This window comes from Typopeltis vanoorti, chromosome 11 (genome assembly GCF_054136105.1).
Source record: "Typopeltis vanoorti isolate ZY-2024b chromosome 11, IOZ_Tvanoo_1.0, whole genome shotgun sequence".
Taxonomy (NCBI): Eukaryota; Metazoa; Arthropoda; class Arachnida; order Uropygi; family Thelyphonidae; genus Typopeltis; species Typopeltis vanoorti.
Window position 1 is genome coordinate 19110053 of NC_143559.1, and position 16625 is coordinate 19126677.

A 16625-nucleotide genomic window follows, 5' to 3' on the forward strand; every position below is an offset into this window, starting at 1 on the left:
CTTAAGGAGCTCCCAAGGCAAACACCTGGAGAGAGAGAGAGAATGTTAGGACTGTCACCTTTATAGTGTCTCAATGGTCTGCATAGACTATACGTGCAGAAGAAGAATTCTATATGATTGATTATGAGGATAGACTGAAGACATGCAGAATGCAGAGTTTGGTGAAGGATATGATTAAGACATTTAAGCTGTTGAAGGGTTATTACTGGATTAACACTGAGGAGATTTTTCATATGGTAGAATGAGGGGAAGAGACAAGGAGCAATCACTGGAAGTTGCAAAAGGGTAAGAAGTAAGTTTTTTGCATGGAGAGTGGTAGCAGCATGGAATGCATTACTTGAGAGGGTGATGAAAGTACCACCGGTGGAGTGGTACGATCCACTTTGTATTGACTAGCGTTGGCCTCTCAGGATGAGTCTTGCAATTCCATGGAAATCAAGAAAGGATATCAACCTTGATTAACCATTATAAATATCCAATTTTATATTATTGGCAAACAACTGAATATTTCCCTTTAGATTACATCCTATATCATTTATGTAAATTAAATAGCAGTGGTCTAAGTACAGGACCTTGTAACATACTGCCAGTTGCCTGCTTTTCCTGAATTCTGCTCCTCTATATATTACTCTTTGGTATCTGCCAAATTCACATTCTCATAATGCATGAGCTGATATATATCTAATCTAATAAATATCATGCAAAAAAAAAAAAAGAAAAAGAAAAGAAAACAGATGAATAGCAAGTTCATTTTAATATACAACAAGATCATTATTAAATGCACTGTTTTCCAATGTAGAACAAATGATTAACAGGATATAAAATTTTAAAATGCATCAATATTCATTCCTTTGATATGCTATCCAACCATTCATCTAGACTTGCACTGTTTTTGTTTTTTGATTCTGAAAAAGAACAGGAAAAAAAATTACTCTCATATATTTTATTTCCTTATATTTATATAATATTATATTTAGACAAAATTAACATCTTTATTTACACACAAAAATAGTGTAAAGTATGGTACTTCATGAGTGTAACAGTGACTGTAAAATATGTTTCACAAGTACACACATCTGCATTATAAATTAACACTAGTATTCTAATAAGAAAAGGGCCAACAAACTTAACATCCAACATAAAGAACATAAACATCACACAAGATTTCAACTTTTCTTCTCTTCAAGATCACAGGATTTGATGAGAACACAAAAACAAAAGCAGTTAACTTCAAACTTATCAAGCAAAGTTTCTTCCTTTCTCAATAATGGCCATTCAAATATAATTAACTCATATCTGTTCTTCTTTGAGAAAAAAAAAAAAAAAGCAATTTTTCTTGACTAAGAATATTTCTTCTTTCATGTTTTCTTTAACATATCAGTTCCTTTTTTTTTTTCTGGAAATATTTTCCTTGAACATGTTTGCTGCTTAATATGTCATTCTTGTAGAAAGGCTTATACACTGGTTAAACATGATTATTAAATACTTAAGGAATTGACATTTCTAATTTATATTAGAATATAAATTAAATCAAACTTTAATAAATACTTTCCAATATTTCGGCAACATCACGTTGCCATCTTCATGGGAACATAAGATAAAGACACATGCATACAAGTATTACACAACAGCAAATGAGAAACGAAGCGAGAAAGCTACTGTTTTTCTAAAGTCCTGATGGTGCCCCCTAACGGGCTATATTAGGTGTTTTGGCCTTTGGGCTGAAGTTCTCCTGATGTATGTTTCCGAAATTTGGAGCAGTCTCATGCATCCAAATTTCCTGAGGTTTGGCATGTTCCTAAGGGCTGAGGCTGATTCAATGAAGAGTCTTTCATATTTGAACTTGCTGCAGTGTATTACTATGGCTTTCTTTCACCTTATTCTGTGGCTAGTATCCAGAGCATGGTCTGCAAGCCCAGAGTGGCTGTACTGGTGAAATCTGATGTAGTCCTTGTGTTCTGAGATTCTGATATTTGCTGTCCTGCCTGTTTGGCCAAAATAGGATAATTTACAGCTGCAAGGGACCTGGTATACACCAGGTAGGTCTAGGAGAAGTGATTGATTTTTTGGGGAGCGGATAAGGGATGCCAATTTTCTATATGGTCTTAAATTGGACAGACTTATGTGTTCGTTGTACATGTTGTTTATTTTTTAACGGTATATATTAGAACACAAAATAATAAGTAACTAATTTCTATATGGTCTGTAACAATACAGAATCATGTTTTTTTAGGATTTTGTTGATTTTTTCTAAGGTGCCTCAGCTGTAGGGAATGATGACGGATTTAGAGTAATCTTTTTTTAGAAAATCTCCAACATGACATAATGGTCAGTTTTGACATCTCCTCCTTATTCACAAATGTCCCCCCTCAAAGAAACCTTAGAATTAATCCAAGCTAAATTTCCTTCTGATATCTCATCCCTATTTCAGTTCACAATGAACTCAGGCTATTTCGTTTGGCAGGAAAAATTCTACAACCAGATAGAGGGGATAGCCATGGGTTCACCACGTTCCCCACCCTTGGACAACTTCTTTATGGAGACTTTTGAAGAGAAAGCCTTAAACTCTGTCCCACAAAAACCTACCATATGGTTTCGCTATGTTGATGATGTGTTTGCTATTTGGCAACATGGCTCGGATACACTCCTCTCCTTCTTAAAACACACTTAAACAACAAACACCCCAGAATCAAGTTCACCCTGGAAAAAGAGGAAAATAATAGCCTCCCCTTCCTAGACACACTAGTCACCAGCCAACCTGATGTAACCTTGGTTTTCTCAGTTTATAGAAAACCCAGCCATACAGGCAAATACATTCACCAACAATTCCCCCCCCCCCACACACACACACAACAATATAGAGTTATTAAGACACTATTCAAAGGGCTAAACTAATCTGTTCAAATGACAAAGCCCTAACCATCATCATCATCATCATCATCAAATTCCTGCCATGTACCCTCAAGGGGTGTACAGGATATGACAGTACTACATGAAAAAATTACATCATTACTAACTTTCTATCTACAATTTTCCTCCAAATCAGTCTGTTACTTGTCAAGACTCCAACATTATCAGATCTTATATTTCTATCGTCTAAGGCACTTTGTACCGTATCAATCCACCTATATCTTGGTCTTCCTCTGGGTCGTTTTCCTGCCAACCTGGCAGAGAACACTTGTTTTGCTAATCTTTCCTCTCCCATTCTATTTAAGTGACCATACCATCTGAGATTAGCTCTGCTAACGCATTCCTGGATGCTGACAATGTCAAGTTCTTTCCTAATATCCTCATTTTTAATATGATATTGCCATTGATGCCATCTGTTCACGCCTCTAATCTTTCTCAGGACTCTCATATCTGCGGTCTCTAGTCTTTGGTCAAGTGTTTTACTTCTGACCCAGCTCTCAGATCCATAAGTTAAAATTGGTTTGAACACAGTCTTGTATACAGCTAATTTAGTGTTCCGACTAATTTCTTTCTTATTCCATATGAATTTATTCAATTGACTTCCCACCGTACCAGCTTTGCTGATTCTGTTGTCTATTTCTATATTTAGTTTACCATCTTCAGTAAAAATTGTGCCTAAGTAGCTGAAATGTTTTACTTGTTCCACAGGTTCTCCATTCACAGCACAGTTGACATTTTCAATGTTTCTGCCTACTTTCATTGTCTTTGTCTTTTTATTGCTGACCTTCATACCATATCTATTACAACAGCTATTCAATTTAGTCAGAGAATCTTGCAGACTTGTAGCGGATTTATTTAGAAGTATAACATCATCCGCATAAAGCAAAGAGCTGACATTAACTTCTCCAATTTTGATATCAGGTTTAATACCACTTTCCTTCATAATGTGATCCATATAGATAATGAATAATAGAGGGGATAATGTACATCCTTGTCTCACACCAGATTTAACATTAAACCATCTTCCTGTACTTCCTTCAATTCTAACTGCTGACTCACAACTCAAATAAAGACTAAGTATTGCTTGATATAATGCCCCATTGACACCATATAACTGCAGCGTATTGAATAGCTTCTCTCTTGGCACCTTGTCATATGCCTTTTCCAAATCGACAAAACTTAAATACAGATCTTTGTTATATTCCCATGCTTTCTCGACTATTTGTCGTAAAGTGAAGATCTGATCCTGACAGCCTCTACTTGGCCTGAATCCAGCTTGTTCTTCACCAAGCTTTTCTTCCACAATTCTTCTCAACCGTTTCTCAAGTATACTTGCATAGATCTTGCCAGGAACACTCAGTAGGGAAATACCTCTGTAATTCTCACATTCAGTTTTATTTCCCTTTTTATATATGGGTACTATGAGAGCTCTACTCCAATCATCGGGAATTCGTCCCTCTGTCCAGGCTTTCTGAACTATGCAGTGCAGCCACTGTAAGACTCTAATACCACCATACTTCAGCATTTCTGGTCGAATATCATCTACTCCTGCTGCCTTTCCACATTTCAAGCCTTTGATGGCTTTTTCTACTTCAAGTATGGATATGTATTCCTGACTGCAGGCCTGGTCAGTGTTTTTTATCACTGTGCTGTCATCACTGCTTGTTTCATTTAGCAGTTTTTCAAAGTAATTACTCCATACTTCAAGGATATCTTTTTCTCCTGTTTTCATTTCACCTTTATCATCTCTAATTCCTTTTACAGCACTCTTTCCTCCATTCCTAAGTTTCTTCAACAACCTCCAGAATATTTTGCCACCTTCTTGATATTTATTTTCTATATTCTTGCCAAAGTCCTCCCATGACTTTTGTTTAGCTAGTTTTACACACTGTTTAGCTTTCTTACATTTGTCTCTGTATTCTGTAAGAGTAAAAGCTGACTTATTTGCCAGGAACTTTTGATATGCTTTCTTCTTTTCCTTCACTGCCTCTTTAACTTCCTGTGTCCACCAGGGAGTTCTGATTTTTTTATCCTTGCACACAACCTCACCACATGCCTCTCTGGCAGAATCAATCAATGTTTCCTTCAGAGTTTGCCACTGAATCTCCAAGGTTTGATTCCTGTTCTCAAACTCTTTCATTTTCTTTTCAATAATATTTCTGTATTTTAGTCTACAGTTCACATCTGAGAGCTGCTCGACTTTTATTCGCTTTAAAACTTTCTTACATGTTATTCTTTTCAATATGAAATTCAACTTTATCCTGCTCAAGACTAAATAGTGATCACTTCCAATTTCAAATCCTCTGTACACTCTGGTGTCCTGCACCAGGGAGAAAACATCACTATCAACAATAACATAGTCAATGAGACTTTTCTTATTCCTAGCCTCTTCTCTCCATGTGAATTTGTGCACATTTTTATGTTGGAACATGGTGTTAGTAATAACCAGTCCATGTCCTGAGCAGAAATCCAACAGATATTTGCCATTATTATTAGCTTTGCTCTTTTCTCCAAATTTTCCCAAAATATTTTTGTATGTCTGAAAATCATTTCCTACTCTGCTATTTAGATCCACAACAAGGACCAATTTTTCATTGTGTCAGTTGCTTTTTCTAAAGCCTCAAAAAATTCCTCCACTTCTACCTTAGTAGAACCTTCTGTGGGACCATAGGCACAAATAAGTCTCATTGTTCAGTTCCCCATTCTCATATTTGCCCACATTACTCTACTTGAGACTGACTGCCATTCAAGAAGATTAGCCTCGTATTTTGTGTTGAATACTATGGCTACTCCTTCTTTTCCTTGATTGTCATTGCCTGAATATAACATTTTGTATTTATTGCTCAGAAAGATCTCACCAGTTTTGGTCTTTTTTGTTTCAATCACCCCTATTATGTCGATTTGGTACTTATCTAATTCCTCAGCTAGCTCCATTTCTTTGCCATTCAGGCTTCTTACGTTGATAGTACCGATCTTTAACTCTGGTGATGTTGAGTTGGGGTTTGTTTTCAGATTTGTTCCAGTAGCTGACTTTTTGCTGTTCGCCCTGGTTCCCTGGCGAAAACAACAGGGGTCCTTGTTTAACCGGGCGACGCCCCAGCCGGCATGAAATTTTGTCATGCCGTACCATCATTTTTTATTTTGGTTTAACCAATAAGAATACAATTTGGTCGGCTAAATCCCAAATTGCCTAACCACTAACCCACTGAACTAAATCACATCCTTAACACTTTCTCAGCCAATGGCTACCTGCCCCCCCCCCCCCCTCACAAAAAAGATTACTCTAAATCCATCACCATTCCCTACATCCGAGGTACCTCGGAAAAAATCACCAAAATCCTAAAAAAACATGACTTGACCTCTTGTTACAGACCATATAGAAAATTGGCATCCACACAAAATAACCAACCACTTCCCCTAGACCTACCTGGTGTATACCATGTCCCTTGCAGCTGTCAATTGTCCTATTTTGGCCAAACAGGCAGGGCAGAAAATATCAGAATCTCAGAACACAAGGACTACATCCGATTTCACTGGTACAGCTACTCTGGGCTTACAGACCATGCTCTGGATACTTGCCACAGAACAAGGTCGAAGAAAGCCACAGTAAGTTCAAATATGAAAGACTATTCATGGAATCAGCCTCAGCCCTTAGGAACATGCCAAACCTCAACAAATTTGGATGCATGAGACTGTCCCAAATTTGGGAAACATACATCAGGAGAACTTCAGCCCAAAGGCCAAGAACACCTAATATAGCCTGCTAGGGGGCACCAACAGGACTTTAGGAAAATGGTAGCTTCCTCGCTTTGTTTCTCATTTGCTGTTGTGTAGTACTTGCGTGCATGTGTCTTTATCTTAAGTTCCCATGAAGATGGCAACGTGATGTTGCCGAAATATTGGAAAGTATATATTAAAGTTTAATTTAATTTATATTCTAGTATACGCTGTCAATTCCTTAAATATTTAATAATCATGCTTAATACTGTATTTTTGGAGTATCTGTGACTTTAGTCATTTATAACTAAACTGGTTGGTATATTCTCTAGTCTATCCTAATGACTAATGAAATTTTCCCTTTCAATGTTGTATACGTTAGTCATAAAGTAACATTCAGTAATGAAAATCCATTTGGTTCACATTATAATTATTTATTTTTGGCCTTATTTATTCCTTACATATAGAGCTTGAAAAATGTGCTTGTCTGCTCGTTCGTGATGAGTGAGAATTTTTAGTAGACAAGTCAAAAAAAAAATAAATCAGCAGAGAAGTTTGTTTCATTTATATAATGCAATTATATTTCATGTCATAAATAGTTTTTTGGATGGTTAGCTTACTTATTGTATCTATTGGGAAATGATATTCATTGCAAATACCTGGTTTGTCAATTATTACTGATTTTTGCATAATGGAATATGACTAGTGAGAGGATAGGATACGCACGTGTCATTTTATTTTCAGAGAGTGTATACCACAAAGGTAACCAGTTAATCATGATAGGCAGCCTTAAACAGATGTGCAGCGGATAATGGTTATTAGCATATTTCTTACCTAGTGATGAAATATATACAGAATTTGACCATTATTAATGAATATTAAAACTTGGAGAGTTAAATATTTCATCATACTGATTCTAACCTAAATGTTTTTTTGATTGTTTACTGAGTTGCCAATATATTATATGACATTATTGGTCCTGTCCATCCAACAATTTTTTAGAATTAATCAGAATTAAGAAACACATTAATGTATTATATGTGTAGACCTAAGGGTTTTATTTCATTAAGAGTGTTTTGATACAGAACGTGTACAGTATTTGTTTATAATGGCAGTGAATGAACTGTGCTTCCCCCCCCCCCATAAAAGCGATTCAACACACAAGTGTTACAAGCAAAAAAGTAGCAAAAAATAGTATCATTAATAAAAAATGATACCAATATTTTTATTTCAGAAAATAAAATGCATGAATTTTTTCACATAAGTTGTAAACACACTAATAAGTAGTTAACCTATTTGCTTAAAAGTGCACAACCTTTGTTTTTTTCCCCTGTATAACCTACAATGGTAGTTATACAGCATAAAAATTAGCCATAACATTCACAAAAGCTTATAAATTGACCAGATCTAAGAATAAACATGTAACTAATAAGCTGATTCTCCATTCAGAATGCAGCTGATATGTTCCTTCCTGTTTTCACAGTTTTGGTCTTTTTTTTAATGCTGATTCTTCAACTTAGTTAAAGAATCCTGAAGACTTCTACACTGCTTGGAAAGAAGTTAACAGACGTCATAGTGTGAGGAACAAACAACCATGGCACCCACCTTAATAAGATGTAGGGCCTCCTTTTGCCATAATGACTGCAGCAATCATATTTTCCACAAGCATACAATAGCAATCAATGGGAATTTTGGACCATTCTTCCTGTAGGCATATAATGAGCTCCTGGACTGTTGTGGTGTAAACGTCTCTTGATCTCACTGAATGCTCCCATCCATCTCACAGATGTTCAATGGGGTTGAGATCAGGGCTCTGTGGAGGCCAGTCAAGTGTGGTGACTTTCATGTCCACAAACCAAGTAACTACAGCAGCCTTATGACATGGTGTTGTCTTGCTGAAAGGGAAATTGGTCAGTTCCATTGAAACATCACAAAGCAGGAAGCACCATTGCATTGTCCAGAATGTTCAGATACCTCTCAGAGTGCAATGTTCGTGTCCCCACAAACAGAGGTCTGAGGCCAAATCAGAAAAAACAGGACTATACCATCACACCACCACCACCTCTGAATTTCATAGTGTTGGGGATTATGCACCCTGGTAAGAGATGTTTGCTGGGCATTTGCCACACCTGTCCATCTGCACAGTAGAGGATGTTGTGTGTTTTGTTGCTCCATAACACAACTTTCCAAGCTTCCATGTCCCTGTACACGCTCTGTGCACTGAAGAGACAATGCTGCATGTTGGTTCGGGTAACGTGACACTTACGTATTGCATCCTACCATAGAAATCCATATTGTGAGCCTTAGTTCTGATGTTTTTGTTCAGATTTTTGTTCCAGTTGTGTTTCCGCATTGAATGTGGAACTCCACATTCAATGCGTTGGCTGACAAATGGTGATTTTTTACATATAATCCTTCATAGCACCCTACAGTCATGTTCAGTGAGTAGTAGATTGTCCACTGTGGGTAGCACTTGCAGTTGACTCCCTGCACTTCCACCTCATGATACCACTGATTAGTGACCTAGGATGGACAACAATTTGCTGAACCTGCAATATGGCATCCTATCACAGTGTCCCTTTCAAACACTGTTAGTTTCCTTCTTGCAGCCATTTCACCCAGACACAGTTACACTGACTTGGGAGCATAATATTCCTCCAATTTATACCAGCTACAAATATGTGTCTTGTTACATGGCACAATGCACCTTGTCCATGGAAGGTGTCCATTGACTTCTTTTCAAGCAGTGTATACTGGATTCATTTAGGAATAAATTATTTGCAAAAATGATGTTCATCTTCTAAATGCCACTTTCCTTCATCATTTGATACATACAGATAATAAATAAGAGTAAAGATTGTGCACATTGTGCACTCTTGTCTTACATCAGATCTTTATATCAAACTATTTCTTGTATCTCCTTCAATTTCAATGCTGAGTGTACATTATCCTATTTACCCCATATGACTAAAATTTTGAAAAGCTTTTCTCTTGGTACCTTATGATAAGCATTCTGCAGCTCTACAAAAGTTAAATACAAATACTTGGTATATTCCAGTGATTTCTTGAATATGTCTTGAAAATGTAATCCTGACACCCACTATTGCTTTATTATTTATTTTATATATCAAGTGCACACATGGCACATCACTACAATGTATGGGCAGGTGGTCAAGAAGAATGAACCTGTTGTTTTTTGAACTGGAGGATGTATTCCTTATGATAAGACAGTATATGGGAGAGACTGTTCTAAAGCACTGAGGTGGATGGAATGAAAGAGGCAGACAAGAAATTAATTTGGTATGTTTAGTGCTGCACTATAAATGGATGTTAGCTAGCAGTTGTCTATATATTTACAGGATAAAGAGAAAGTGGAAGAATGGTGGGCTAGTTCAGTGGAACTGTGGACATAAAAATATCTGTAAAAGATGCATAAGGCAAAAAATAAAATGTTTGCGAGAGAGGGATCACCAGGTAATAGGATAACTCTCTTCTGGATAGCATCAACTATTTTTAAAGAGATTATAAGTGCACCACTCCATATGCAAAAACAATATTCTAGGAGAGGACATATTTGGGATTTATCCATTGTTAGCAGTTGTACAGGTGAGAAGTAATCTTGAGCAGAAAAGGACAACATTTTTTGGAGGTGGAGGAAGCTATGAATGTGATGTGCCAGGTCGGGGCTAGAGGGGTAAATAAGTCTAAGAAGAGAAATCTAATCTCATGAGGAGATCTAATTATCAATGGTGACGAGATGCAAAGTTTTATTTATTTATTTTTATTTTTAAAACTGCCATTCACAAAGGATTATAAACCTATAGTACATTAATACCATGGGCAGGATGTTTATTATTTTATATATTATACATAATACAGATTCTGGAAATCTTGTCTAGAGACAAAACATGGAGCTATTTTTTTTTCCAGTCACTAGGCATCTAACAAAATGGGCAGTAGTCTCACACTGGGCAATGAAATTATCTCCCACCTAAAAACATTCACAAATATCCATGCAACTCCTGTCATGTCATCTGAGTGTATAGCATACCTAACGGGTATGCTATATACTCAGTAAACCATACAAGCAAGGGTGGTCCTTTCTTGCATGAAATAAGACATAAATATGGCATAATGATCAAGGTTTAAGACAATGATATCAGAATATCTTGTAGCTGGAAATATAAGAGCCCAGCAAGGCTTCTCAAGTGAAAAAGAGGAATGGAGAATACAGTTATCTTATAGGACCTTCTGTTACCAACCTCAAATCTTACTTTTTTGGTTATTTTAGAAGAAAGAGCATATGTGAAAGTACAGAATCCTAGGGTAATTCAGCACATGGGGAAATCTAAGAAAGGAAGCCATCATGAGAATGTAGTGAACCTGATCTAGAACTAAACTAAATGTCTAGAACTAGAGCATCAAGCCTTTCCATAGGATGTATAGATCCTGCCTTTCTCTCTCTCTCGTTCTAATGGATTGAGCAGCAGTTGGTGATCACTGATTAATTAACAGCTAGTTGGTGTTGACTATTGATGACTTTCTCCATTATTTTTGACAGACCTGATGTGAGTGTAATGGGAAAATAGTTTGAAGGCTTAATTTTTATCTCCTTTCTTTTGAATGGATTGAATATAGGCTTTCTCCTTGTTGTAAGGTAGATGTCAGATGAGTATGAAAGATTGTGACGTCAATGACTGCCATTTGAGCAAGAGGCAAGATTTCTGCACTTGGCTCTCACAAAGTCTGACTTAGAGTTGTTAATTTTTTTTTTTTTTTTTTTCAGGCTGTTATACTGAGGTATAGATTAAGTAGGATGATGAAGTTCTGGATTTGAGTCATTTGCCCTATGCTGAATTCTACTTTTTTGGATTGATTGCCATTGAATACTAAAAAAAAAAACAAAGTTTGTAGTGGTCTGGGAGAAGGCCTTCATTTTAGTAAGAATTATTTTAGTTTCCTCATTAAAACAGGCTTCTTGATCTGAATCAGAGCAAAAACAGAATTATAAGTTCAAGACAAGGAAGAATAGAAATCATGCAAGAGATTCTATTTGGCACTTCTGTAGTGCTAACAGACAAGATATTGATGGGATTGGGTTAAGAAAGTTCTACAAAGAAGGAAACTTGGACGAGGTTGTGGGATTGTGTGTTGCAGGAGAGCTGACATCTATGCTATATTTTATCAGAAGAACTGGTTAAGAAGAGACGGACAATTTCAATGGTCAAAGAGGTTATCAGAATTTGGAGAGTAATAGAGACAGAAAATGAATTGGAGAAGGAAACTTGGATAAGGTTCTGGGATGAGTTGCAGATTTTCATGTTAGAAGTTTAATGGAATAAAACAGCACCAAGAAAAGATTAAAAATAATACTTAATTCTTCCAATACTCAGTTACAGAGACATCATCAGGGAGTACAATATGGGACTTGTAACACACACACACACACACACACACACACACACACACACACACACACACACACACACACACACACACACACAGGCAACACAATACTAAGTGAAACAAGTGGACGAAAGATGAAACTCTTGAATGGGAGAAGTTGGGGATCCCAGCTGTGAGTTTATCATACCCCTTGAGGTTGTACTGAGAGGCTATATATATTGCACATCACGAGTCTATGGCCTGAGGAAGAACTTGTTCTTATCCAAGTTTTTCTTCCATAATTTTTCTTAGCCTCTTCTCAAGTATGCTTGCATAAATCTTACCTGGAATACTCATTAGGGAGATTCCTCTATAAATTCCCACACTTTTATTTTGTTTTTGATAAAACTTTCTGAATTATGTAGTGTGAACACTAAAAGTTTCATCTCCATCTTTGAATAATGAATATCCATCTACATTAGCATCATCTACTCCAGTGGTTGTTATGCTACTATTAGAAAACTTAATATTTACAGTTATTCATAATTAAGCAAGAAAAAAAAATTGCATTTGGCTTTATGAGATCAAATGCTGAAGAAAAAATGTCAATAAAAAGATGGAAAGAAGAAAAGAACTGAATATGTATGTGAGAGTGCACATGTAAAAGGGAAGCCCAAATACTATTATCTTTATATTTTTACTCAACTATTTGCTTATGGAATCATATATTCAATATTCTCAACCATTCAAGTTGTTCATCAGTTTAAAATGAGTCACTACTGATAGTAAAAGGTGTGAATTCTTTAAGAAATATTTTAAATTACATAAAATTTTTCCATTTCAAAGTGTGGTCTCTTCTTTCATTAAGTAGTAGTGGCAATTTACAATCTCTCTCAGGAAAAAGCTCACACTTTGGGATATTCTGGGTTTAGCCAGTGAATTCAGTACAAAAAACTAAAAAAAAACTGCTATAGTACACAAACTCTACTGAAAACTTTAATGAAACACACTAATGAAAATCATGATCAAAGCATCTATGCTATTTTAAAGAGGACAGAAACAGTAAACACTTTCCACTATTACAACCTATTCTCCCACAAGTTCATTATAGACTTGACTGTGCTAGACTTAGCATTACTATGGACTGCAAATTTTACTGTCTTTGCTATTAGTGGAAAATAAATGGCTCAATATGATGTTATGTGTCAAAAAAAGAGTCAGATGTGCCTGCAAAAAAAATCAACTAGCAAAGGGATATAGGCTTGCTATAGTTCTCTTTCACATACTTCATAAACTTCAGCCAATTTGGTTTATGTGACTCATAAGAAAGAAAGTAAAGAGAGAGAGAGAGAGATAGGATGTATTGACTAGCCATTCATGGTGTGTGGAAATCAATACAGATGTCAGCTATTCCAACAAACTACCAACAAGCAATGTGAGAAGTAGAGATTAGTGACAGATGATACAGCATATGCAGCAAACCCAAGGAACAGAAGTCATCTGAGGTGCAATTATCAATGACATGTGCACTACATTGCTATATGTTAGTTTATCCTTGAATTTGCTCAATTCTGTTATCCTAAACATTTACTACCTATAAGAGGCTAGGAATTTAATTTGTATATTAAATGATAAATCCAGTTTAATGTAGCTTAATTGTTATATTCACACTATAATTTAAAAATTAAGGCTTGCATATTTATTATTTCTTAAATATTCTATATAACTACATATTTAATTTTATGTTGAGCAGCATATAAACAGTAATGGTGTAAAGAGTAAAGATGCTGATTTTGTTCCTCTTTATTGAAATATTTTTCTCAACATCTTCTAATTAAGTTATTTCAAGTTTCTGTGCTAAAGTGAACAAGACTGATTATGCTAGCAGACCAAATAGAGACAAGGTCCACCCACCATAAATTTGTCACAATTTGTAAAATCTGAATAAGATATTTTGTAATAAGGAAAATTTACATATTTCAAGAGCTGATATAAACAGAAAGACCAATGTGCATTACACTTGCCAGCTACGAAAAAGCAACAAATGTATGATAAATACAGTTTAAAGCAAAGATTGGTTGGTTAAGGTGTATATGGATATTGAAGCAGAAACAATTATTTGAAAATGCTCTATTCAGCATTCTCAAATAACTGTTTCTTCAATAGTTTTACAAATTGCTTTGTAATTTGTAAAATTAAACTAAATATGTAGCATACCTGCTTCCTTTATTGCAGGTACAGAAGTTTCTTTTGGAACAGTAAGAGACAACAGAAATTCTAAGTCAGCTTCATCTTCTTTAATATGGTGTGATGCTATGAATTTTTCTTCTGACTTATCCTTTCTAAATAGATTAGGTTTGTCTAGTTCTAAAGATAGTTCACTCTTATCTCTTAAAGATGATGTTAATGATTGCAGTAAGTTTTCTGTTACGAAATTTGTTGTTTGTGAAGATTTCCTATTCTCTACAGTAATTTTTTCTTGTTCTGTTTTCTTTTCAGGTATCAGAAAATTGCATAAATTTTCACTTTCTTCCCTGGAAGTTACAAAAATTTTCTCTTTGTCTTTTCTGAAGCCTGTAGAGTTTGCTGCTTCTTTGGAAATTTGTCGTTTCTGTAATTTTGCATATTCATCTTTATGATAATTAGCAACTTTAGTGAAAGTCTGGACCATGTCAAACTGGAAATAAAGAGAAACACAATCAGAGCATTGTAAAATTAAGATTCATATATATAATCGAACATTTATTTTACATTTTTCAAAGAACTACCTTAAATTAAATATGAAGGCAAAATGTAAAATCAGAGAGATGAAAATTATGCATTATAAAATAAAATGTGAGATGGTTAAAACTATGGAAATTTAAAATGCATTTAAAATATAGTATAAATAGTTGGACATGGCTTGTTTCACAATAACAGTCTTTATGAAACTTGAAGATAACCTGATCACTTACATAAAGTGATCAGACCACTTACTGTTTATGTCACATGCAAAAGGAAAAAAGATTATCAGAAATGAACTATGAAACAAAGCAGAACAGATAGCAAAGAGATGTCTTAAATACCTTATCCTGTATTGCCTTTGGATGATAAGAGATTCTGAAAAATGATTGTGAAACAAAGTGAGATAGACATTTCAGTCCTAACTAAAAATAGAATAGAAATTGAGGAAAAATGTAAAGTTGCAAAAACACAGAATCAGTTATAATTTAAAACCTCTATTAGGAGTAATTTTGCCAAGACCATACAATAAAAGGGCATAACCTCAAAGGAAAGTAAAACCGAAACTTTATTGCATTTATCTATTTATAACTACACATGCCCATTTCTTCACAATCTTGTAATCTGCAAGTTAGATAACATTATACTAACACAAGTTATTGCCAGACTGTAAACAAATATGTATAATCAGATTTTGGTGAAGACCTGGTTGGAAATGGTTAGCATACCCACTCTTCAGCCAAGAGGGTGCAGATTTGAATCCCACCTTGGGCATAGATGTTTGTGATGTACTTCATTCATTCATTCATACAAAAATATTCACTCTCCCAAGATGGATTGGTTTACCATGGGAGGAGACTCAACCGTCCCTCATTAGGAGAGAGGCCTTCCTCAGCAGTAAGAATACACAAGCTGCACATCATCATATTATGAATACAGGGTCACTTAAAGGTCAAAGCCAAATAACTGGGAAGAGACCTTCACATTGCCTTTCAGGAATGCGAAGAACTGCCTGGGTTTCTGACCTAACGTCCAATTCTCACCTTCACATGTTGTGCTCTGTTTGTGGGTATCTAGTGGGTACTGAACTAACAAAGATGGACTGGAGATTTTGGAATTAGCCAACCAAATTGTACTCTCTATTGGCTTACACCACAAATGCATATGATGGTACAACATGATGAGATGTCATGCCAGCTGAGGCGTTGCCTGATTAAACAAGGCCCCCACTGTTTTTATCAGGAAACCAGGGTGAACAGTGAAAAGTCAGCTATTGGAACAAGCTCCAACTAAACATCTAGAAGAAGAAGAAGAATAAACCCAAAGTCAGAAGTGAAGACAGGAACTATCAATATAAGGAGTATTAATGGAAAGGAAATCAATTCCATTAGAATAATGGAATAAGATATAAACTAAATAATAAGTATATGCTATTTTCAGGCAATAATGATCATGGAAAGGAAGGAATAGCAATAGCATTCAACACCAAACATGAAGATAAACTTCTTGATTGGAAGGGCAGTTTCAAGTAGAGTTATGTGGGCAAACTTCACAATGGGGACATGGGTAATGAATCTTTTTATGCCACAGAAGGTTCTTCTAAGGAAGAAATGAAGTAATTTTTTGAGTTATTAGAACAGGCAGCTGACATAAAGAAAATGGAAAAAGTAGTCCTTTTGGAGATTTGAACAGCAGAGTAGGAAATGAATCCCACCAAGCATATAGGAACATTTTGGGAAAATTTGGAGAAAAGGAGCAACGTTAATAATAATGGTAAGTATTTACTGGCCTTCTGCTAGGACACAGACTAGTTATTACTAAACAATGTTTTAACATAAAGATGTGCACAAGTTATTATTATCATTATTATACAGGCACCTCCATGGAGTCCA

The 16625-nt window shown here is 35.6% G+C and overlaps 1 protein-coding gene across 1 annotated transcript in view; it reads right to left on the bottom strand.

The window, feature by feature from the left end:
• Positions 1-735: 735 nt before the first annotated feature.
• LOC150101350 (uncharacterized) overlaps positions 736-16625 on the bottom strand; it is a 50001-nt gene continuing 34111 nt past the window's right edge. The window contains exons 4-5 of the mRNA XM_090400685.1: positions 14230-14689; positions 736-905 (exon numbers count right to left, since the gene is read on the bottom strand). Coding sequence (XP_090256811.1) covers positions 844-905; positions 14230-14689 — 522 coding nt within the window. The 3' untranslated portion in view covers positions 736-843. The remainder of the gene's footprint in view (positions 906-14229; positions 14690-16625) is intronic.